Source organism: Megachile rotundata, chromosome 4, assembly GCF_050947335.1.
Source record: "Megachile rotundata isolate GNS110a chromosome 4, iyMegRotu1, whole genome shotgun sequence".
In the NCBI taxonomy this organism is placed as follows: Eukaryota; Metazoa; Arthropoda; class Insecta; order Hymenoptera; family Megachilidae; genus Megachile; species Megachile rotundata.
The window spans coordinates 4,288,349-4,315,593 of NC_134986.1; the positions used below are offsets into that span (position 1 = coordinate 4,288,349).

Here is a 27,245-nt window from a genome sequence, read left to right on the forward strand (position 1 = left end):
AAAAAATAGACCCATGTTGCACAGGAACTTTATCGGGTTTTAAATGAAACAAAATTGGTATATTTTTATTAATAAAGGTATAACATCATGTAAAAATATAACAAAATAGTAACAGTTAATTAAATTTTTAAGAATATACAGCATAAACAGTAAAGAAAAATTGTTTTTTGTATTACTCCACAAGTTGTATGGTTGGACAAATGAAATCCCATTATACTTTCATCATTTGCAAACAAATTTAACCATCGATTTGTATTATAAAAATCGTTACTCGCTTATGAAGAACTAATTTTTATAGAAATTGACTTACTTCTGCGATTTTTAACATGAAACTAAGAAAAAAATGTGAGTGCAATAAACCTTCCGATTATAACAATTGCTCAGCCGGTAATTGCATGTTGAATGTTCCCAATACAATGAATACATTTGTAACATTATTTGAAAACATTACCAACTGCTTTACGTAAATAAGGCGAAATATAAACCTATGCACATGCAGCTACTGCAAGATTTCTGGCAATAGGGACTAAAAATGTCCCACCATGCCATGAAGTACATCAAAAAGGCGGGGCACTTTTAATCCCACCGTGCCCCAAAGAGTTAATGCAGATTTCAAGTGAAACATCTTAATAAATTGCGTTACTTGTTTCAAACTGGAGCGATCATTTGGCCACTTTGGTTTTAGTATTAATTTTATCAAATATTAGTTTATCAGACCCAACTTGAAAAAAATTATAAATAATCTTTGAAAGTTGTTTTAACTTTTCATAGCTGATTTCAGTAATTCAAAACTGAATTAAGTAAATTTTCAGTAAATTTAAATTTTCATACATGAATAAAAATTCAGGAACGTGAAAGAACTGAAAAATGGTTCCCACAGAAAAATTCAAAACTTTTTTCGATTTTAATACAAAGAGCTAAAATTTCAGCTGAACACTTGATATAACAGTTTGAGGAAAAAATAGTAAAAACACGGGGGTTTTAAAAATGATATTCAGATTTTCAGGAGCTGAAGTAAAATTGAAGCTAAACTGGGTTCATTTCATATTCCAGTTAAGGGTTAAAAAGACGTCACTTTACGACTAACCCGACGTTAAGGCCCCTTGAGCGATTCAATTAAAATGTACTCGTGTACGTCCATCATTCGTAAGAATAAGAAGTTGTTAGCGCAGTTGAAACATTTTATGCGGTGTTTGCAGTTGAAAGGAGTTTGTTCGTTTGTGTATCGTTTGCGGAAACAATTGCGGCGGCATTCAATTGACCTTCGTTGTAGGTTGAACCGTTTCAGGAACGACAACGGCATAGAAATGCCGCGAAACATCCGCGATACGCCAATTAATCGTAGCCCGAACTACTTATTTTTAATGAGCAGGAATTAACGTCGCGTCGCCGCGGTTCTCGTTGCGAGTGCACAATGCACGATAGTTTCGCAAATGGAAATGTTTGCCGTTCATAATAGTGGGACACGGTCGGTGCACGGTGTTCTCGGTGGAAACCAAGGCACATCTCGGTGAACGAGCGCCTTTTGTGCCAGCAAAGTTGAGAAGCAGATTCACTCTGACAATGTACCGTAACGTGTGTGTCGCGGAACAATGTTTTGCTCTTCAAACGCACCTATGGGAACAATAACATTGACACACAAGTTAAGCGATTCGGTTTTTATAACGAGCGCCGGTAATTACTGCCACACGGATGGTGCACTGTTTAACCATCTTATTGATCTATCTATAATTCTAATTGATCTATTTTTATTTTTAATTCTATTATATGTATTAGTGATTTATTTATAATTCGGTTGATTGATTTATTTTTAACTAAACTAATGATTGGTTTATTTATAATTCAGTTTAATATGTAATTGATTTATTTGGGATTTGAATATATATTTGATTCAATTATAATTCGTTCGAACGTATATATAATTCATTTATTTGTAACTCAACTGAATATGTAAATGATTTATTTCTGATTCAACTAAATACATAATTGATTAATTTATAATTCAACTAAATACTATAATTAAACTAAAGAACGAAACAATCTCTGTTCACATTATAAGTTGGAAACCGGAAATGAAGATTAGAAAGAAAAAGAAATGAGATACGAGCACACAAGAGGCGTCATATTTGTGTTGATAATACAAAAGGCGCGATTGTTAAATTCTCCACGAGTTCCACTAGAAATAGGAATTAGCGATTGCTATTAATCGATATCCATTAGCATTCTTTCGGTTATTGTCGTTTGTTTGTAGAAAAAGATTGGGAACACTGATGATGTTTCCTAATTCGAAAATTTGAACTTTTAAACTTTGGAATTATCAAGTTCATATATTTCTAATTTTTCTAGATAAGAATTTGTAAAATAGTAAATTTGTGAATTTGGAAATATACACATTTAGCATTTTATATTGAAACATTTTTTAATTCTCCCTTTTCTAAATTAACAGATTTTTAAATTTCTACATTTCAGTATTGCCAAGTTTCCATATTTTGACATTAAAAATTTCTCAAATTTGTAAACATAATTTAAAATTTTTTAATTTCTAAATTTTAAAAATTTCAAGTTTTCCAAATCTGTAAATTCTGTAAAAGCTCGCTTATATCGTACCGGTCATTTCGCTTATATCGAATCTCCACCGTATTTGTGTTATTATATAAAATTGTCCAGTTTCGAAACGCGAATTCGCGTCTGGTAAAGCACAAGGATTACATATCAGTTTCATAAAAAATAGTCGAAACAAAAGTTGCTGTCCAAGTACCATAAAACGTCTGAACAAAGAAAAAAAAAAATTAAATAAGAATGCCGGTGGGTTACTTACAATTTACAATTCGGCGTTACGTCACTTTGACCGGAGCCAGTTCATCGAGAAACGTATTTGAAAAGTAAAAGTTACGTAAATTATATTGCAAACCGAATGTAATGATAGGTTTTCTTTGGTTACGCAATCGATTACGTAAATTCTGTTATCACGGTATTATATGGGTTTGATATTTGTCCCACGAGTCACCCCGTCACGTTTCTGACCGATCTACATGTCAAATCATTCGTTTCCAATAATATTATTCAAAGCAATCGAAGCGTTTTCGAATTGAATGTACGTTACCATTTAATCGTACACGAACAGTCTTTTGTTCAATAATCAATTGTTTGTTATTCTATTCAACGATGTCTTTTCAATATGACGTTTATTGTATATTTCGAGGTGCTTTGTAGTGAAATGTTCTCTATTCTCACTTTCTATAAATTCTTTGTTTCGGTTTGGTCTACTGTTTGATTCTTCTTTCGCCGAGATGGCAACTGAGGCTTTGAACAGTTGGCAATTTGGGATGTGCAGGTTTTCAGATATTTGAGGATATGTAGTTTTTAGAAAACGAAAAGGAAGCATATGAAGCTTGTAATCTGAATTTACATAAGCTGTTTAATTTGCAAGTGACTTAACACCACTTATGTTTAAATTGAAATATTTCAGAGTTTGCGTTTCAATTAAATTAAAAATATACGTGTGCCAATGTGTCCTACTCCTCAAGTGTATCTAACAGAGTTAAATTTACCAATGCTACTAAACTAATAGTAATTATCAGGCGAACATGTCTTCTTATCAAAAATGGACTTGACCTACTTTCAAAATTAACAACTAGATTTCTCATTGACTTTCAAATAGCCAAGTCCATTCGATATAATTTCAAATGCTTCCAATTGAAAAATATTCAATTTATTTTATATTTCATGACAATGCTTGAAAACCACTTATGCAGTTTAGGAAATCTAACTATATAAATTACATAACAATTTACTGCTTGTTTACATTTTGTGTATGAAGGGTTTGAAGAAGCTTTGGTGATACATATCGTATTAATACTAATTTATTATTATAGTAACTAATTTATAATTCGTTGTAATTACCATCACTGCCTTTGGGCATTTGAATATCGCAGTTTCTAACATTATCGATAATAGATTGGAGGCCACTTTCAAAGTCATTTTTTCAACAATCAAAATAACTGCGAGAATTCGTATGTTCAAAATTATTGTATACTCCGAATATACTTGATCGCGACATGATTTTTATGACAGTTAACATGTGGTACATGTTACTACAGTTAATAACAAACAATTGACAAATGGACCTAGGCCACTTTCATAATAAACGACCCATTTATTTCCTCACTTGCTTCACAAAAAACTAAGCGCTGGCCACATCAAATAAACGAACAACCAAACAGATTATATGGCTATATCAAGCTTTTTTATGGAGAAATTTTTTATTAGCCTTTTAACAATTAAATGGTTCATTCGTAATAGTCATAATTCACAGTTGAATATTTCTTCGTCAAAAATGAAATTCTAGTCAACTAAATAATTTTGTAAATTTCTTAAATTGAAAATAGCATTTCTTAATTCGAACGTATTGAATTAAAGATATAAATGAACGATAAAAAGAAAAGTATTAAGTGAATTTTAATCGTTTATTACTTTTATTAACTTTAATTGTTTCATTAATCTAAATATTATAGTTTCTTCAAGTTGATAAATTATAATTCTCGATTAAATATTGACATTAAATTCCTTAATTATAATTAAATGTTATTTCCAAGTTGGAGTACAATTTTCATCCAAATTATATTCGTCACTTTCAAAATAAACGGCTCATATATTCCTATATTTTTGAAAAGATATTCAATACATTCTAACTCCATGTTCGGACATGAAATTTAAAATCTGAAATTTTTTTCAAAAAACAACCCCAAGCCCATTTCACTGACACCAACTGTCACGCGACACGTTTCTACGATACAGGATTTCCATTTCTTCTTTTGCTCGTTCCAGCATGTAACTTTGTACTTAACCGTAACATGTAACTTTGTATTTAACTAAACACACATTCGTGCATTTAATGATTCGTATCGTGTCTGAGAAAAAATATGTTTCCCGACCAAACAACGTATTTTTACACATGCCGGCTGTTTCCCCTTGACTCCTATGCCATCTCGTTTCCTTTCACCTGAAATTTACGTAACGAGCATGCATGCTTTTTAATGCTATGGAATCACATTTGTTACAGTCCGTCTGATTACCATTATTATGGTTTTACTGCTGTTTCTTTGCTCCTCGTATCTTTTTCTATAGTCTTTTTTTCTCGTATCACCGTATGCTTTTCTTAAGCTACCTACCGCTACTACTAATGAAGTTTCGACTTTTTTTACGACGATATTATGCCATTTCCCTTTGAGCACCGTCTAAAAAGAAACGAATCGGATGTTGTCGTAATTATCGTTCTGTAACGAAAGGAAAGAAAAATTGCTAATCTTTTAATGTACGTATTCGGTTTTTGTGTTGAATTACGGATTTTGAAATGTACAAAGTTTAAGACAGTTTCATAATACATTATACTGGCATCGGAGAACATAAAATTTAAGCTTAAATTTCCAGTGTATCAAATTCAAGCTTAAATTTCCATGACAGGAAAAAATACTGTATGAAAACGAAATTTTACTTTTCATAAGAAAAATATTGGTTAGCTTTGAGGTCAGGTGGGTTAAAGAGTGCCGCACCTTTTGCTTAGCCTTACACAGGGTGTTACCTGTAACGCTACTCACGATTTTTCTCCCACTTGCAGTCACCTTACGAAAAAAAGTTTAGAACAATATTTGCAGGGTATGAAGTGCACAATATTAATAAAGCAAATTTTGAAAATAGTTTGTACTCTTGGCAAAGTCAAGGTCACCTTGGGTTTTTTAAATAGGAACATACATTTTTTTTTATTCATAACTTTAGAGGACATCGAGACGAATTCAAAACACATTACATGATATTTTTATTAACATATTACTCGATTTACAGAAGAGAAAACGTGAAATTGAAGAAAGTTCTATGGAACTTGGCTTTTTATTTTCTTTAAAATCGTGTGACACAAAATTAATATATTTTCGATTTTGCACAATTTGGATTGGATAATTGCTAATAACAAATGTACATATAAATAGTTAATTATATCAATTGATACAAGTCAAGGTTAATTATATCAGTTAACATATGTCACAGTTAACACTTTGATCTCCGTATCATTCACACATAGGTGACATTTGAATTTCTGTGCAGACCTAACATCTGTATTATTAAAAATTTGTTTACTTTCCTAACTGAAAATGGTCGAAATGAAAATTCTACCTAATTTTCAATTTCTTTTTAATATTTTTACTATCTGCCATCAAACTGTTAATGAAAGCGTAATTTAATCAATTTATATCAATTTACAGCTTGAGGTTTATTGAAATGTCTATATAAATTTCTCCCAGGTATTTCTAATACGAACAAGGTTTAAAATTGTAAAAACTATGTTAAATTGTTTAACAATTAAATTTTAATCGCCAACTGAATTTTTTAATTGAAAATTAAAGTGTAGTTAATTATTAAATCTTCTAATTGAAAATTGATGTTTGATTTTTAATTCAAATCTACATGATTGGTAGTTAACAGTTCATTAATAGCTGAGGAAATTTTTAATGATTTATTAACTTTCATTTTTTAATTGAAAGTTCTTTTAATTGTGAATAAAAGACTCATTTTTAATCCACTTGCGTTTAATGAACGATTAACATTTATTTTTGAACTTGATCTTGTACGAGTAAAAATGGATATTGATTTTTGTAATTTCTCCAAATTGATTATTTAACATATGATTTTTATCTCAAGATTATAGTAATTACCATACTCTCGATTGACAATTAAAATTTAATTTCCTAATTATTGTAAGTTAGAACCTATTTGTCAATTAAACAAAATTTTTATAGAATATTATTGTTCGATTCATTAATCTGTAATTATTATACTCTTTTAACAGTGCCACAACTTAATTTTAATATTAAAATGTGTCTATTATTGAACCATTTCTATTATTAACAACAACAGTAACTAACATTGTATATACAAGCACAATTTATTTATCATATTTGAGTGAATTATATTAATACATAATATGAAGTTCAAATGTGTAAATATTATTATTCAAAATGTCATAATAATAATTTTTTATTGGAAATTAAATTCTAATTATAGTTTGCGAAAAGTTTTAATTAAAGATCAATATAAAGTTCGAAAATTAATATAACGAATTTCTGCTTGTACAAAATCCGACTGAAAATTAGTTTGTCTCTCCGGTCTGACGTGATCAAATTAAAAATAACATTTTTGTTCTTAATTAAGAGACTAATTAGGAACCGAACAAATGCCAGTGAACAACTACAAGCTAATTTGATAAAGTCTACCAGTAAAATTAGTTTTCAATCTTAAAATTGATAAGCTTGAGAGAATAATTAAACTTCAATATTTAATTAGAAAACAATTCATTTAAAAAGTGCAATTTAATTCTTAATTAAACGTATTTTCATTATGAATTAAACGTTAGTTAATTATTGTGCAATTATATTATTTTTTAAAATATCAGCTGAGGTGTATTAAAAATACTAATGAAGTATTTACGTAGTCATTTTTATCAAATCTTAAGCTTCTCTCCGATATATCATAAACGACAGTTTATAATACTGTTGTGTCATGAAAACGTTTTAAATTAAACTTTTTACGTTTTAAAATTACCCGTATATAAGATAGAGTATAACAACGATGTTTGTATCAACTGATAACCAATCATTCTGTGTTAAGAGTATTAATAAATGTTTTATTTGGACATGCTTATAAAATCTTGAACTTCAATTTGATATGCCGTGAGTAGTGTTTTGAGATACTTTCATGTCATAAAATTGTTTCATTTATATTTCAAATTTTGCAATTTCTTGTTTCTTTTTTTCCTTCACATGAAAAATATTAACAAGACATTTGTTCCACTATTTTACACAAAATTTATTTTGTAGCACAAGTGACATTTAACAATATTTTTATATTATGAAATTGTTTCAGGCTCTTTACCGTTCAAAATTGATTCAATACGTAACAGGTCAATACTTTCATTTTCTTTTTATTGTGTTCTTGTAACAAAAATACTATCTAGGCATTTATACAATCACTTCAATGAACTTCAAGCTTTAATTCGGCATACCATTGTTTCATAATACTTTTATGTTATGCAATTACCTCAGACTTTTTGCATTTCAAAATTCTCTATTCTACATGTAACAATCTAACTTCTCTGTATGTAAATTGCTGCTATACGTAGAATAACAAAGTGTTTACATATTAATTTTCAGCAGGCTTCAAGGTTTAATTTGATATACCATAAGCGCTGTTTCGTAATACTTTTATGTCATGAAATTGCCTCAGACGTTTAACATTTCGAAATCGTGCTAATTAAGTATTCGGTTTTCCCCAGGAAAATCAGTGTAACTACGATCTGAAAGATTAACATTTTCCTTTATTTGAACATGTAATCACATGATCATAATTACAAAACTCAATTACTTCAATCATGTCTACGAACCATGAAGATTCGCATTTTTATTCGTTGAATTTTCTTAGTTTCCACTTATTTAGTTTTAACCAAGAGATAACGCACCGATAATCTTGTTGGCATACGTTTACCCTTTGTTTTCCAAGGAACGTATTATCTTCCGTTTGCTAACGCAACACTGATAGACGATTAACAAGCGTAATACCAGCAGACCTCTTTGTTAAGAGTTATCGGTGTGCGGTCACCAGGTTCTAAGCTCGTTGATCGCTCAGGACCGGGGAATACTATACTAACAAGTTAGCCTTGGCGTTTCGAAAGAATGCCTTTTGATTAACCTTATCGATTGCGACGCAATAGAAAACAGACTTTCCCTTCTCCTCGCACGTTCCTTCTTCTTTTTTAACCAACTTCGAAAAAGGAGGAGGTTACTCAATTCGATCAGTATATTTTTTTTTCTATGTATGTTCACCGATTACGCCTAACTGGGTGAACCGATCGGAACGAAATCTTTTGCATCTGGTAGATTCTGACTTCCCATTGGTACCATTGTCAAAAACTTTTTCATTTTTTAATTGCAAAGTATTGTTATTGCAAGATAACCGGCAACTTTTGAAATAAACTTTTCTCGATTTTAGTGCGCTTTTAATATCTTATCACGGACGTGATTCTGAACAATTTTGTTCATATACAAATTTTGCGGAAAGCTTTAGTTTTCGAGATATTAGCGAAAAATTGTTATTAACTTTTGAAATCAATTTCGAACGATTTTAATGTCCTTTTAATATGTTGTCAGGGGCATGGTTCTGGACAACCTTTTCCTTATGCATAATTGACGGAAAGTTTTAGTTTTCGAGATATTAGCGGAAAAAAAAATTGAAAAACGAATATCCATGTTGTCTTTTACTTAATTATGTTTATGGCATTTACGCAGACAAAAAAAAGCCCGGAAGGACTGTCTCACAGTATCCTATACAATTCTCTCCATTCCACTAAAAGCGTGAAATAAAATAATGTTAAGAAAAAAAATACACCGACTTCGAAATACACTGAAAAGTATAAAATAATTTCTATTTCCTAATGAAGTAATTTCTATTTCATTCTATCATACAATTACGTAACAGATATGAATGAAACCTATTTACTCGTTAGGTAGTATATTAAATACATTTCAACCTTTTCGGAGGCGGCGCAAAATTAAAAGATTTTCTTGAACATGTCAACCTTTGGACAGCCGAACATAGGCAAAGCTTGTATAGCTATTTCTTTTTCTATACATATAACTCGACAGCACGCCGCGAAGTAGGTGTTAATGCCTATAGAATGTAACTATGGTCTGTCTAGATTCATAGAGTATGCGACGGAAAGACTCGATCGCCGCATATACTATAAAGATAGAGCCCATCTGCCGCAAATTTGGTAATTCTCGCGTCGTGGGCTCCGTTTATAGGTTCTTAGATCCATGGCTTCCACATGCGAACGAAGTCGATTCAATTTCATTTATATCAGAAACGTTGCGAAATGAAGATGCAGTCGTTACATTTACGTATATTACCAGATATATCTATAATCTATATTGTTCGTATTCTTTCTCAGGATTTATTAATTTCCAATACGCCATACCACAATCAACTGGTTATTGGCAGCAACGTTTACTAAGGTATTTTTAATTTTGCGCCGCCTCCGAAAAGGTTGAAATGTATTTAATATACTACCTAACGAGTAAATAGGTTTCATTCATATCTGTTACGTAATTGTATGATTGAATGAAATAGAAATTACTTCATTAGGAAATAGAAATTATTTTATACTTTTTAGTACATTTTGAAGTCGGCTTTTTTTTTTTCCTTAAAATTATTTTATTCTCCCTTTTTCTGCTTTGATTATCAAATTATCAGACTCTTCTCGCGCTTTTTGTTCGGTGCTGCGTCTCGTGTTTAACGATTATTCCTCTCTTCGAGGCAGTATTCTAATGCAGACACATCATTCGTGAAACATTCAAACATTAATGAAATTATCGAATATATTTCTTGTTTTTGTAGTTACAATTTTCTCGTGTACCTTTTTACGTGTTTCGGATATATATTTTTTTTGTACAGTTATTTGCAAAAGTTAAAAATATTAATGAAGACTAGTGAAGGTTAATTACACCATAAAATAAAAACGATAAAACAATGTTACTTTTATATTAAGAACTCGCGAATATAACATGTCTATTTCTAAAGCTGTTGAAAGAAAATTTGCTTTACTGAATTCGATTTATGTTGATTAAAAATATTAATGAACACTAATGAAGTAAAGTAAATGAATTTTTTATTGCTAAAGTGAAGACGATAGTCAACACGCAATCTTCATGACGTCTCATAAACATTAACGTCTTAAATAGCATACGAACAAATTACGTCTTTCGCGTATCATTACAATTTTAATGAACTTTCAATTTGAATGTTAATGAATGATGTTAATAGTCAATGTCAATAGACAGTAATTAAGTAAAGTGAATATATTCTGACATTACTAAAGCGAATACAATAACTACCATAATTTCGTATGACATAAAAAATAATTTATATCTCTTTTGCATTACTGTATGTCAAAAGATTAATGAAAATTATCAGACTTAATAAAATGATATTTCTTATATATAAAAAACCCGTGTCCGCGGACTGAAACATGTACGATATTTGTATACAGTAGTCTCAATATCCACGGTATCAGAATCTACGATGTGAATCACGTACGTTTTCGCTATCCGCGGAATGAATATTCACGGTCTCGTATCTGCGATATAAAAAATTTACAATCTCAATATCCGCGGTCTACGTATCTATAGTTCCAGTATCCACGGTTTCCACAATCATGGTGTAAGGTATCTACAGTCTTCGGAACCACGGATTCGATATTTACAGTTCCCTTATACGCAGTGTAAGTTATCTTTGGTTTCGGTATCCGCGGTTTTGACATTCTTGATTGTGACATTTGTACACTTCGATATTCGTAATTCTACACATCTATATAAGCAATAGTCGCGATTCCGATATCGTTGACCCCGGTATCCGCGGTTTTGACATTCTTGATTTTAATATTTGCAAACTTCGATATTCGTGATTCTATACATCTATATACGCAGTATTCGCGATTCCACTATCGCAGACCCCGGTATTCGCGGTTTCTGTATCCGCGGTTTTATATACCAAAAATTCAGTACATGTAGTTCCAACGCTGACGTACTTAATATCGTTAGTTTCAATATATGCGACCCCTGTATCCGCGGTTTGCTATCCACGATCTACATGCTGTTGATATGCAAATTTTTTACGTTCACATACTCAGTATCCGCGGTATCGACGACCATGCACTCGGATCCACGATCTCGTTATCGGCGATTTGAGTACCGAAGATCTCAGTATCCGCGATTTTGCTACAAACTTGATATCCATGATACAGACCTCCTTATCCGCGATCTCGTTATCCATGGACTCAATGTCCAATTGCAAATTTTCAATTGAAAATAATAAAACCTATTTCCGCGGATACGGGGGTTGTACTAGAATGCTATTATAATTTACAGAAAATGATGATATTTGCTTTATACTATGTGTGATTTATTAAACTATGTTGCATAAATACTAAAAATGATTGTAGCTATCGTGTGTGGATTAGATTCCCTTTAGTCACTTTATTAAATAGAGGTGAAAATTTTTAAAGAAAAGTTTAATCATGAAAGGTATTTTTCTGGGCTACGTTTCACGCCACGTTTCGCCTTTTATAGACGCGAATACAGGTTTAATAAATTGCATATTGCGTCATATTCCGTGGCGTTGTAAAAGCAGGTTCTTGGCGTTTCTTATATTCGGTGGACAGTTTTCAAAGTTATCGAGTTAAATTACGTACTCCACTACTTTATATACAGTCGAAAATAATGAGGAGTTTCCATTGTTAATAAAAATCTGATAAAATTTTAATTACCGAATTATGATACGTTTGTGTAGAAAAAGAATTTAGGAAAAAATAAAAATTTAGAAACTGAAATTAGAAGGTTGGAAATTTGATAATTCGAAAATTTTTTATTTACGGGTTTAAAGCTGTAAAATTTTGAAATTTAGGTGCTTAGATATTTACCACCGTAGTATTGAACAAGAAAACTTTTAAGTCAGCGATGATGAGAGCGCCATTAATATACACACCAGTATCCAGGTAAAGATGGCAATATAATCAGAGACTATTCATCGGTAATTTTTCTACACATATAAATTGATGGCTTGAGAAAACGACATTACTTTGTACCAACTTAATGGTATAGTCAAACCGTGTACGTGCAAAATAAACATGTTTAACATCTCAGTTAAATTAAACCTGTTAGACCGCTAATTTATCCATTTATGTAACCAATTATCATAGTTGGAGGTATAATTAATCCAATATAAAAATTTGGTAAATCAGATAAATTATTACGCAAATGAACAAAGGTTGCAAGTGTCCCACGACTTACGGACAGGAGCGCATTTAGATTCCATGTATTAGTAGATATAAAAGCAAAATGAATACAAACCAGAGATCCGTTTTGGTATCCAAGTCACGGAAATTTCCAAAGTTCTTTAAGCGTTACGTGCTTCCACGTTAAGCTTTCCTACGCGCTTTTCAGGGCCGGTAAATTGTCCGGAACGTGAGGAGTATTCTATGTATCAAATTTTATTCTGTGTTAAATTACGTTCTTAGAAATTTGGAAGATATTTTTTTACTTTTTATTTTGAAGTTATCTAGTTTTCCAATTTTCAAATTTCCAAATTCAAATTTTTCAAATTCCCTGTTTCCAAATTTGAATTTGTCAAGCTTCCAAATTCTCAAATTCGAATTTTTCAAATTTTCAAATTCCTAATTTCCAAATTCGAATTTTTTAAGTTTTCAAATTCCTAATTTCCAAATTTGAATTTGTCAAGCTTCCAAATTCTCAAATTCAAATTTTTCAAATTCCCTGTTTCCAAATTTGAACTTGTCAAGCTTCCAAATTCTCAAATTCGAATTTTTCAAATTTTTAAATTCCTAATTTCCAAATTCGAATTTTTTAAGTTTTCAAATTCCTAATTTCCAAATTTGAATTTGTCAAGCTTCCAAATTCTCAAATTCAAATTTTTCAAATTCCCTGTTTCCAAATTTGAACTTGTCAAGCTTCCAAATTCTCAAATTCGAATTTTTCAAATTTTTAAATTCCTAATTTCCAAATTCGAATTTTTCAAGTTTTCAAATTCCTAATTTCCAAATTTGAATTTGTCAAGCTTCCAAATTCTCAAATTCGAATTTTTGAAATTTTCAAATTCCTAATTTCCAAATTTGAACTTGTCAAGCTTCCAAATTCTTAAATACGAATTTTTCAAATTTTCAAATTCCTAATTTCCAAATTCGAATTTTTCAAGTTTTCAAATTCCTAATTCCAAAATTTGAATATGTCAAGCTTCCAAATCCTCAAAATCAAATTTTCAAATCCCCAATTTCCAAATTCGAAATTTTGAAGTTTTCAAGTTCTCACATTTTAGTTTTCAAATCTTCGAATTTTTATATTTTTGGTTTTGAAATCTTCAAACTCATATTTTCAGTTTTCGGATTTTTAAATTCTTTGACTCTGAATCTTCCTAATTTGAAATGTTGAAATTCGTAAATTCGCAAAGTCCTTAGCTGCGAGATTCTAAAACTGCTGAAGTCCGCACTCGAGAGAAATTTGCTCTGGCGACCCTACACGCTTTCGGCTCGCTGATGCGAACACGCCATTTCCAATTGCGCGAATACGTCATGTGTCCCTACAAGCATACATGCACAAGATGTATGCGCTCTTCCAGCAGACGATGGTGGGTCGCAACTTGCCGAGTTTCGCAAACTCGCCGGTCGTTAACCTTACGCGAAAATGGATAAGACGGTTCCACCGTGGCAACGTCGCTGTTCCCTCGAACGACTGCTTACCGAGTAAGTGCTTTTAACACTAGATTCTATTGCTGACGGTGTCGCTAGTCACTTCTTTCACATTTCTTCGTCATTAGACGCCGGATATTCATGCAAATTTCTGTATCCGTGCTAAGCCGCTGTACCGTTAAGGAAACTAGTTTTTTTATCGTTTTAGACAACTTATCGCTTCAATATTCAGTTTTAACGCAATACCCTAGATCTTTTTATTAAAAGATAAATTTATGCTTAAACTTTAACCGTTAACTGCCGCGGTTCACGGACGTCGTATACGTCGTCTTGTTTGTTGTCATTTTTTTAACGTACAAGTATTTTAATTACTTTATCATTTTTACTTTTATATACTTATCAAGATGGTTCTTTTTTTCAAGAAGTTACGAACAGTTTTTTAAATAATATATGTGTATATTTTCGATATACTTATTACTTCCCATTTGCATGTATTGTATTTCTATATTTAAACTTGCGAAAGATTATTAATTTAAAAATGTAGATTGTCTAAAATCTGACTCGACTGTGACATAAAAGTGTCGTGAAATATCACTTACGGTGTATCAATTTCAAGCTTCAACCTCTATGAAAATGGCCATTTAAGCGTTTCGTCGATTAGTAATACAAAATGGTTGGCGCTTAGTTGCAGCAAACGATGTAGAGCTCGGTTACGTTATTGCACATTAAGTAGTTTCGAAACACAAAAAGCCCGACGAGATTTCTTGACATAAAAGTATCATAAAGCAACACTTGTGATACATCGATTTAATGCTCACAATTTCGTAAAAATGGTGATGTAAAGCTTTCGTTAATGACCTTAGTGCAAAACGATTAAATATTAATTACAGGAATCACTGTTGTTGCCTTATGTCTCTGTTATTTAATTTTGAAGGTAGAAAGATTAAAACGATTTTGCGATATAAAATTTCTAGTTTTCAAATTTCTGAATGCCAAAGATTTATAAATCCCTAAATTTAATATCTCTAAATCCCTGAATCTTATCTATTCTCCCGCATCTCTAAATCTAGGAAATCCCTGGATATAAAAATCCCTAGATTCGAACATCCCTCGATATAAAAAAATCCATAGATCCCAAAATCCCTACATATAAAAATCCCTAGATCCCAAAATCGCTAGATATAAAAATCCATAGATCCCAAAATCCCTACATATAAAAATCCCTAGATCCCGAAATCGCTAGATATAAAAATCCATAGATTCCAAAATACTCAGGCATAAAAGTCCCTAGATCCCAAAATTCCTAGATCTCCGAGTGTAAAAATCCCTAGATTCCAAATTCCTAAATATAATAAATTTCTAAATCACCAAGTCCCTAGAATCCCGAATGCGTAATCTACAAAATCCCTAGATCCCCGAATCTCTAAATTTAAAAAGTCCCCACGTCCTCGAATTCCTGAATCACTTAATCCCTAAATACCCTAATTTTCAAAATGCTACTGAAAATTAACTCATCCTTCAACGTTGCAAATTTTAAAAAATCCCTAGAGATCAAGGTACAATCTCTTCCCGTTCGGTTTTCACATTTTTCCTACGGAGCCCGATTTTCTTTATACTGTACACACACGGTATATGCATAAATTGAATTATCTTATCGCAGTGTCCAAACCATATAGTTTATTAAGCTTCTTCTAAGTTTATCATCGTTATCGTGGTATAGAGACGTTAACCGACGTCACATGACGGAGAATAAAACCATGTACGTGGCACCAATCATGAACAACACTGATCTACAATTTCGTCTCCAGTTAGCTGCTTGTCATTCAGATAGAGTTCACCTGATAGACCGATATCTCGTTTCAACCAGTCTTATATTCCGTCTCAAATATCATTAGAGGTTTATATAGACTGATATATTTTCGTTGCGAATGCACGTTGTAAAGCATAATAATAACCGACGCCCGAAATAAATAAACAGAAAATATATTTTGTCAAGTACATACATGGATGTGAAGTGACGAAAAGAAATTCTGCTGTGAACATAGGTATCTTGCACATTCAGATAATTTTTGAGTGGAAAGTATTTAATACAAATATGACCTAATTAAAATATGTTCTTGTAATTGTCCAAAAGAAATATTAAATTTCTTTCTAAATTCCATTATATTTTGGAGATTTGTACATGTTTGGAAATTGTATAAAGATTCGTAATCTAACGATAACCGTATTGCGTGCGAGAGCACATTGTTTACCATGGACTTTCAGAAAATCGCATTTCGAAAAAAGCAGACAGCGATAGAAGGTTGGGTATCAATCGTTACGTGATGTATCGTAAAATGGCTGGCTAGTTCGTGCTCGCGTATTCGCGTAAGAGATCACACACGAACGTGACGCAAGTAAAGTAGCATATAACGGCAGAAAATGTTCACGTGTTCGTTGAAGCGATTGCGTACACGTGCACACGTTGCTCGTGTCACCTTTGCCATACTACGAGACGCACTCCCACACGAACCGTATAACGAGATAACTGGCCTTGTAACGAGATTATCGCTCAAACATTGACGCTTCCGAGTTTTTTAGCTCGATACGAACACCGACCAGCCAACACCGTTTCGACATAATCTCGGAAAAATTGCTTTTTAATTACCTCAGGGAATCAAGTATCAAAATGGTGAAGGAAGCGTCAGATCGAAACTATATATTTCGCTGACTGACCGAATGTCTCAGCAGAATTGGAGTCGTAAGGACAACCTTTACTATATGGTTTGTTCTTGTCGATGTTTGAACCTTCGGGAAATATCCTTAGCGGGCAAAATGTGTCGTGCCGAAGTGCACGACGATCCGACATTTATTCATTTCGGTTTTATGACTATTACGACGTAGACGGGAATCCCGGAGGAAGATGTGAAACGTTATCAGCGGTCATTTTTTAGGAACGAAAGATGGGAGATTACGGGAGAATCTTGTTATATTACGGGATTAGAGGGTGTACAGTAGGCAGAGGAATGGAGGACATAACTCTCGTTATATGGCAAGTATCGGCGATGTAGATAGAGTATATTGTAAATTATAAGATTACATTTTCGAATTTTAAATTATTAAATTCTTATAGTTATCACATTTTACAAATTTTTAAAAGCTAAAAACTTAGTAATAGCTAAATTTGAGAATTTATCAAATTTTTCGAATTTCAAAAATTAGACATTTCTAAATTCACAAGTTTATCAAATTACCGAATTTTTCAAGTTAAAAATTCTCAGATTTATTAAATTTCCGAATTTTCAAATGTTTAGGTCTTTCAAATTTAAAAATTTTCAAATGTATTAAATTTTTGAATTCTCAAATTTACTAAATTTACCAAATTTCCGAATTCTCAAATTTTCAAATTTTTAAATTTCCAAGTTCTCAAATTTACCAAATTTCCAAGTTCTCAAATTTACTAAATTTCCAAGTTCTCAAATTTACCAAATTTCCAAGTTCTCAAATTTACTAAATTTCCAAGTTCTCAAATTTACCAAATTTTCGAATTCTCAAATTTATTAAATTTCTGAATTTTCAAATTTACTAAATTTACCAAATTTTCGAATTCTGAAAATTATTAAATTTTTGATTTCTCAAATTTACTAAATTTACGAAATTTCTGAATTCTCAGAATTAAGTGTCCGAATTCTTAAATTTACTAAATTTATCAAATTTCTGAATTCTCAAATTCATTGAATTTCCAAATTCTCAAATTTACTAAATGTACCAAATATACAAATTACCAAATTCATCAGACCTTCAACTTGCCATTCTTAAATATTTCCAAATTCTCAAATTTACTAAATGTACCAAATTTACAAATTACCAAATTCATCAGACCTTCAATTTGCCATTCTTAAAAATTTCCAAATTCTCAAATGTACCAAGTGTCATATTCCCAATTTCAAAAATTCCGTTCAAATCTCTATACGGAAATAAGTTCAAAACCTCTATACTTTCTAAAACATTCAAGAAATTTCCAACGTCAGTGATGTCACCACAGAATAATGTATTAATCACCAATAACCGTATTGTACATCGGTTCGAGTCCATAAGTTCATTTTCCCACACGAATTACATTTTCCATTTAATCTTAACGAGAACAATCAATATTTGTTCGCAAATGTTTTTGAAGCAAGCAGATAGCCACATAAAAATCGAACGCAAACGAAAGAAAAACTCGAACATCGTATCGTAGAAAATGTATTTTATTTCTTTTCCGAAACCGCGATCGAGCAACATGTTTTCGCGTTTTATCGCCATTTACGTCGCGTCGTGGGTTTGCGTATATTCCAGCTCGGTCATTAGAGATTTCGAAAGTTGACGGCTGTGGTTCACGGACCTTTTTATTACCAACTTAACTGACTTCACTTCTATGACTCATCGTTTCCTGTCCAATGGTATACGTACCGTAGTAACGCGTTGTAAAACGACGTAAAATTCAGCCATCATCGGAGAGCGTGTTGCCGTCTGTCGTCAGATATTGATAAAATATGAATCTCGTGACGCGAAACGAGTCTTGCAATTATTAATATCTCCTCTCTATCTATATTGACCATTTTAGCTTCGTTAACCCTTTGTAACCCGCCTTTTCTGTGCTTGCCAACGCAAATTGATTAAGTATTTTTAGTGGTACTTGTACTTTTCTTTACTAACTCACCGTCACTCTATCGAAAATAGTATTATAAGAAAGTTTTTTTCAACGATGTTAGCCTGTGTTTTTATTCAATCTATTATTTTATTATCGATTTTTGAAAAAGTTGCATTTTTATATTCGTGTGTGTAATATAATATATATTTCATATATGTGGAATGAGAAGTAGATATTTTGTATGTAACAAATTTATTTAAAGAAGCGTGACTTAGGGATGCAAATTTGAAATATTTTAAGAAAGTTGTAGAATAAGTGTGATTATGAAAAGTGACAAATGTTTGGAATAGTTTCTTTAATTGTGAAATTTGTTTATTTCTTTATGTTTGTTAAAATACAGGAATTTCAAGGTATGTTATCAAAGCTAATAGTGTCTACCGAAAGGTTAATCAATATAATTGGTAATTAGTAATAACAGATTAATCATAAATTAATTGTTACAATATATTAAATTATATATCATAATTTAAAACTGTAGAAGTTTAACAAATTTCCAAATTTTAGTATTATTAAATTTCCATTACAAAATTTTTACATTCCAAATTTACAAATTACCAAATCTTTAATTTCTCAAATTTACAAATTCTAAAATTACTAAATTTCCATTACAAAATTTTTACATTCCAAATTTACAAATTACCAAATCTTTAATTTCTCAAATTTACAAATTCTGAAATTACTGAATTTCCATTACAAAATTTTTGCATTCCAAATTTCCAAATTACCAAATCTTTAATTTCTAAAATTTTCAAATTCTAAAATTACTAAATTTCCATTACAAAATTTTTACATTTCAAATTTCCATATTACCAAATCTTTAATTTCTCAAATTTCCAAATTCTAAAATTACTAAATTTCTATTACAAAATTTTTACATTCCAAATTTACAAATTACCAAATCTTTAATTTTTCAAATTTCCAAATTCTAAAATTACTAAATTTTCATTACAAAATTTTTACATTCCAAATTTACAAATTACCAAATCTTTAATTTCTCAAATTTACAAATTCTAAAATTACTAAATTTCCATTACAAAATTTTTACATTTGAAATTTCCAAATTACCAAATCTTTAATTTCTCAAATTTACAAATTCTAAAATTACTAAATTTCTATTACAAAATTTTTACATTCCAAATTTACAAATTACCAAATCTTTAATTTTTCAAATTTACAAATTACCAAATCTTTAATTTTTCAAATTTACAAATTCTAAAATTACTAAATTTCTATTAGAAAATTTTTACATTTGAAATTTCCAAATTACCAAATCTTTAATTTCTCAAATTTACTACAAAATTACATACTTAGATCCTTAAAATTCAATAATTTCAAAATTAAAAATTCCAACCCCAAATTTTTAATTTTCCAAAATTCCCAAGTCCCATTTCGAAAAGTATAGTTACAATTTAAAGTTTATTTAAATTATATATTATATAAAAACTTTCTAAGTTTTGAGCCTCTAAGTTAATCCGTCCCTGCGTTCTTCAGCTCTCTCTTGGCTCTTAGTTTCTCCCTAGGATCTCCCTGCGATCTCCCTAAATTCGTTCTAGATATACAACTTTCAACGTTTCTATACAATAAAACTTTCGTTCGGTATTTAAGTATAATCATAAAATTATCTCCAAACGTCAATTCAATTTGAATCTTAATACTATTCTACTTTCTCTTAATTAATTCTCAGAAATGACTAATCTCTAACTATTAATAAATTTCCGGTTATTAAAGTATGTTATATACACTTAAACTACTTATTAATCGTAGATCTATTAACTGAAATTTGATAACTGAACCTATTTATTAATCAAAACTTCTTTATTTAAAATTGATCTAAAATGTAGTTTAAAATTAACTGAAAGCCTTTTAATTAAAATTATCGAATCTTTTAATTAAAACTATCGAGTCTTTTAACTGAAACCATTTATCAAGTCTTTTAACTAAAACTACTCAATTAAAATTTATCGCCCGAAACTGCTTTTGAACCAAAACTTAAAACCAGCTACACATTTTTCCTCTTCTATAAAATGTCTGGTGTTGTATTAGTTTTCGTAATCGTTTCAAATTTTTCACCGTCAACGTAGAAGTTTCAACATGTAAGCAGTTTCTGTAAAAGGAAGTTACGTAAGGTAGAAACAGTAAGGCATTACATTACTAACGAAGAGACACGAATCTTGTGCTCAAATACATTTCGTAAATATAACAGGAGAGAAAGCAGGTTGGACTGTCTGAATCATTAATCGACACCGTGAGCCGTTGGACGTTGTTGGAAACTTGAGTATCATCGAGTTGCGACGTCTGCATAAGATAACGTTATTTTACCACTACATCTAACTGACAAATGTTACATTCGTATTTTACGTTGCAAAAGTTATCGAAGAGAGCGGTCATCTTAATTTAAAAAAATGGAAGTGTCGATGAAATCCGAAATTCGTTACTTATAGGATTGTTATAAATAAGCAACAGATGCTTATTTAGTCAAAGAAATTATTTCTAAAATTTGAAGTTTTTAGTTAGGTAGGATTTTTTCTTTTTAATACAATAATTATTAGGAGATTATTATTCGAATGATTTTGGATGTTTTGAAATGAACTATTTGATCTGTGTCAGTCTGGTTCTGTGGTTTTCTATTATAACTTTACTTATACTGAAAATGTTAACAGGGTGCTTATGCAGCAATATTCAGGAACTCTTAAGCTTTATTTTGATGTATCATAAGTGTTATTTCACGATACTTTTATGTCATGAAATTGTGTTAGACTTTATAGCTTCAAGCATCAGTCATTAGATATGCAAAAATCTAATAACTCCTCTACTTTGTAATTTTGTTTTTGGTAGCAGTATTAACGAGTCCTTTATACAGCAATTTTTAGCAACTCTCAAGCTTTAATTTAATGTATCATAAGTGTTATTTCGCCTTACTTTTATGTCATGAAATTGCGTTAGACATTATAGCTTCAAAGATCACTCATATACAAAGATTAGATTACCGAGTTACTTATATAGTAATTTTCAGTGAATCTCAAGCTTTAATTCACTATATCATAAGTGCAATTTTGAGATACTTTTATGTCATGAAATCTTACAATTACATTTCCTACATTTTGAAATTGGTCAGTTATAACAACATTATTTACTGCATTTAGCAATTAATCATTTTGTATTAAAAATATTGGTAGAAATTTTACATATAAATTTGTAGCAAATCTCAAGCTTTAACACTAAACCGTACAATATACACTTACTCTGAAATTAAAAATAAAGTTGAAAAATAAATAACCAAATGATTAAATATAAATTAATATACATATTAATTCTTCACCTTCATGAAGATTAGCAAAGATTCTAAAGAAATTGTCTTAATAAATTTTGTAAATAAAAATGAAAAACTTGTAAAAGGGATATTTTATTTTTCTAGTAGCTTCAGTGTTAAGAAGTTATGCCATAACTGCTATTTCTTAACAATTTACGTCATGAAATCAGTTACGTGATAACGTAATCTTCAGTAAGAGTGGTTGTCAGGACCGCTCCTTTTTTTTGCGCGACACTTTTTCATCGTCCTCCTCCGATTATTATTAACATTTGCCGATAACTGCATCAATCTTGATTACAAGAAAAACTCGTTTGTTATATAATTAGAGATCCATTGACGTAATAATCATTTAGCTAATATTTTTGGCTTCATGTATCTGATAATGTCATCATTCGTAATTATTTAAATACTATTTGACGCGTAAATTGAACACGAATATGCAATGCGTTTCTGATCTGGTGAGACAACCAAGGAAGTGAATTTAATTAAAAATATAATTTAAAAGCACACGATAAAATTGCGCGACAGTTGGATTATTTTTGAGAAAATTAAATTTGAAGTTTTGTCGAGTATTTGTAAGAGAATTCATTTCAAACCAATTTAATATAATTCAAATTTAATTTTGCTTTACTGAAATTTTAACTTAATGTAACTTTCATTTAAATGTTTAACGTTATTTTAATTTAAGTTAAAAATTGACAAAATGTTGACTAATTCAATAATCAATAAATATAAATCAGTAAATAATTAATATAACTGAAATTTATCTCTGTAATTCATTATACATATTCGGACAAATATGTCTCATGTCATCGACTAAATCCATCACGTTTTAATATTTATTTGAGTAATATTGTGACAATCGATCATAAGCTTCAATAGTATCAATGACGATTTGATCATTTATAATAAATATTATAAATGTTTCATCCCTCGTTTCTTGTGCAATCGACAAATTTTACAAACGCAAATTCTCAACATCATTTTTCTCGACAATAAATCTGCAAACAAGAATAAACCAGCTTCTTTTCAAGCAAATTACCTGTAGAATTGTAAAATTTTGCGTCATCAAGGAAATTCAGAAAAAGTACATCAAGAATAAGGAATTTACGACAGCACGATTAAAAACTTGTGAATAATGGAACGCATACGATGTAACACATTTTAATTGTTAATACGTGATCATGATTTTTAACCGCCGTTTAATGATGAAATGTACACTCGATGTTTCCAAGAAAAGTAACGCGAAGGTTTTTCTTCGGTTGTGACGGTAAATTATCGTGTCAGCTTTTTGTTTCCTTGCGATAAGTTAATTAACGCAATCATAAGCTCAAACTGTGTTTTCTTTATCTGTTTTCGCGCAGAACCGAGGGTAGAACAATGAGAATCAGCGAAGGAAATCCTGCGGGGAACGCAGGGTTTTCGCCAGAACCGATGACCACTTCCACCGGAAGTTTGGACGACGGTTCGCCGACAATTCAAGAGGCTTCCCTTCCTTTGACCACATTTTCCGTCGAGGATTGTGTTTACAGAGGCGAAGGGAATGCTAATGTCGTTATTGCACTGCCTCAAGTAAGTTCAGCTTTTTCGTAATTAAATTCTGTAGAGTTAAGCACTTTAACCATTCCTGTGTCGAGCTACACTCGACATCACGTTTTCCATACTATCAAAGCTAGATTCAACTTTATACAATTTATAAAGTAATTACCATAGTTCTTGTATTTGTCATATACTGTATAATACTAGTGGTACACTAGTAGAGAAAAACTGTATAATACTAGCCAAGATAAAAGAGGCCCGGAGATACGAGATATTTGAATTGAGCGCTCGAGAGGAGTCACGTGATTTCAGGGCATCTTTTATCTTGGTCATCCAGTATATGTAACTACTGCGCATACGTTAATGCGCAGAAAAGTTACATTTACACTTGTTTACCCTATGTGCACTCAGAACCTTTGCCAAACATTTAGATTTTGAAATTTTTTAATTTTCAAGCACTTAACTCACTAAATTTCTTAATTCGAAAATCCTTAAATTCGCAAAAATCAAAACATATAATATTCCAAATGTTGAATCTTATTTTGGAACTTATAAATCCTTTAATTCTCAAATTTTTTAATTTTTTAGTCACCAAATATTAAAATTCTCTAATCTCCAAATCTTCAAATTTCCTAATTTCCAAATAGTCAAATTCCCAAATCTCCAAATCTTCAGATTTTCAAACTCCAAAATTTTCAAATTCTCAAGTTAACTACTCGGAACCGTGAAACCGTGAATAACAAATATAACAAAATATTCTAAAAATATTTTGTAAAATTTTTTAAAAATATTCCCTGTGTGGCAGTCAATGTGTTTCAAAGCAACAAAATTCATGCTATGAATAGAATTTTACTGTAATTGTAAAACTTCACGTTTTAGGCTCCTAGATCTGCATTTGTTCGTTGGTCTGCACACTACAGGCCACAATTTTGAGTCTTTTAACCTGAAATTTTTAGAGTATATTCGTGAGACACCCTAAATTTGCTGTATAGATTTTGGCCGCGGTAGGAACCTGCCGTCGATGGTCGTCGAATCGATAAAAATCGTGTTTTGGCATTGTTTTCGATAATTTTTCACAACTGAAAACATGTTAAAAACTCTATAACTGATCGTTGGGAACAATATTTGGTCGTCATTGACGTCAGTCGGGAAATCGAGAATAATCGTGTTTTGAATTGTTGTCGCTGGTTTCAGACACATTTAATCATTTGGAGTCTTTGAAATCTTTACATCTCTTGTTCTAACTATATGTTTGGAGTGGGTACTCTAAAATTTAAGTACACATTCGAATTCGTGTGAGGTAGACCCGCTAGAAGTGTTAAAGATTTAATTATTAGCACTCCCGTGTCGAACGTGACTCGACATCACATTTCTAACTTCAATGTCGAAATAGACTCGACGTTGTACAACGCAATTTATAAAATAATTTAAAACGTTTAAATACAACTTTTTGCTATTTCCTTAATTTTTTTCTTACTTCTTAATAAGTAGTCGTTAATGAAGACTGAATTTGTCATATTTCGTCTTTCTATACAGTTTTTCGTCGTTATTATTATTACAGAATAAACACAGTAATTTGTAGTACATAGTAAATAAATATAGAAATTCATATTATTTTTCTTTGTAAAGAAAAACAAGGACTGTGTCTATATAGAAATTTCTATAATTATGTTGACGATATTATCACGTTTTGCAGAATAATATCAAATCCAAAAGCGTTAGAACACTTCGTCCCTTAAACTGAATATCCTTTTGTTGTCAGTGAAGTGTGTATGCCAGCAACACATTTAGTCTGCCACCTCGTTAGCTAACTCCGTTGAAATATATTCGCAGAGAACGCGAATCTCTCGTGAGCATCTGTTCGTTTGAAACTCGTGAACATGTCACAAACATACAGCTCGTGAGTACGATAAACCGCGTAATCTACTCTCAAATATGTATTAGCTACGTTTCTTAACAGGCCGACATACACGGTGTTTAGTTCATCCCTGTTATTTTCGACTGTGTAACAAACATTTATTTAATTGAAAATAAAACTGTTTCGTTTTGGCAATTTGTAAAGATATTTTATTATTTGTTGGATTATATGGCTAATATTAATGTATTTTGAAGTCCTCAGTATTAGCTAATTTTACAGCTAGAACAGATCTTAAAGAAAACTCAAGAAATAAAAGAAAACATATTTCGGAAAATTTCAGAAGCTTGACATATGTAGAGACACACCTTTTTTTACGGTCCTAAACTAAGAAAAGCTAACATAAATACATTGCGCCTAAATGTACAAACATGGTGACACATTAACACACGACAGGAGGCGATAACGTTATAATGTCACGCCATTGCTGTTTGTTTTTCCGTTTTAAAACAACGAGCAAATATTTTGCCATAATACACGAGAACATAACGCACGTATCTTATTGCGCATTATCGTTGGCCCGTAACTGTTAACGCTTATCTTCGAATCTATACACGCAACGAAAAACAACGATTCGAATATTATTGTTTGCCAAAGCTTTCGGAATTTTCAATATTTTTTTTTTTTCGTATTAATCGCTGAAGCAATTTTCGAATAATGAGCGACTGACTCACGGTGGTTATATTATATTGTAATATCATGATGGTGACTCACCTGTATGCCTAACGTCAGTACACAAAAAAGAACACGTGATTTCATCGTTTTCCTAATCTTTACGAATCTATTAGCGCTTGAAAAATTTGAACGTATTTCGCTTCGAGGAAATTGTTATTTTACGTAGAAGTTAACGTTTTGTTAACAGTTTTGCTTGTCTGTACATGTCTACCTATTCGGTTATAAACAATTTAAATCAGCTTAGAGTTCGATTTATTTGCGAGCCACGAGACAATACAGAGCAAAGGTCATTAATTAGTAATCTATATTTTCTTTTTTTCACTAAACGATCATGACACAGAAACGTATCAACAATGAAATATGGATAACGCTTGTTCTTTTATAATGAATTTTGCATATATCTTCTCGATGCTCATTGAAACGTCATTGCGTCGAAAAAACCTGTAGAAATAATTGCAATCGAATTTCCAGAATTTATTGAATCACCTGTATTGTGATAACTCTTTTAATCAGTTTCGACGCGTAATTAGCATTTGAATTATTCAGATATTCAGCTGTACGGTTGTTAAACATAACTGAAGGTCTAATGAACACAGCATTTATTTTTTATCTTTATTTAACAAATTTGTAAGTATAATTTAGAATACGTTTGATAATAAAAATAATACGTTGTAGTTAAGCAGTGCGTACAAGATAATTTTAACAACTGCATTAAATATTTTATTAATTTACTTCATGAAATATATTCGAAGAAACTATCTGATAGTAATTATTGATAATTGTTCAGTTATAAATAAATGGATTTTTATGAAATTATAAGTGAAATTAAGTT

The 27,245-nt window shown here is 30.9% G+C and overlaps 1 protein-coding gene across 5 annotated transcripts in view; it reads left to right on the forward strand.

The window, feature by feature from the left end:
• Ipk1 (Inositol phosphate kinase 1) overlaps nt 1–27,245 on the forward strand; it is a 48,268-nt gene that overhangs the window by 1,304 nt on the left and 19,719 nt on the right. The window contains exons 1-2 of one of the 5 annotated variants that reach the window (XM_012294452.2): nt 14,210–14,356; nt 23,649–23,856. In XM_012294452.2, the coding sequence (XP_012149842.1) occupies nt 14,298–14,356; nt 23,649–23,856 (267 nt within the window). In that variant the 5' untranslated portion in view covers nt 14,210–14,297. Of the gene's footprint in view, nt 1–14,209; nt 14,357–17,044; nt 17,334–23,161; nt 23,555–23,648; nt 23,857–27,245 lie in introns of those variants that run through there. The other 4 variants (XM_003707182.3, XM_076530795.1, XM_012294458.2 and 1 more) reach the window with 4 other exon arrangements.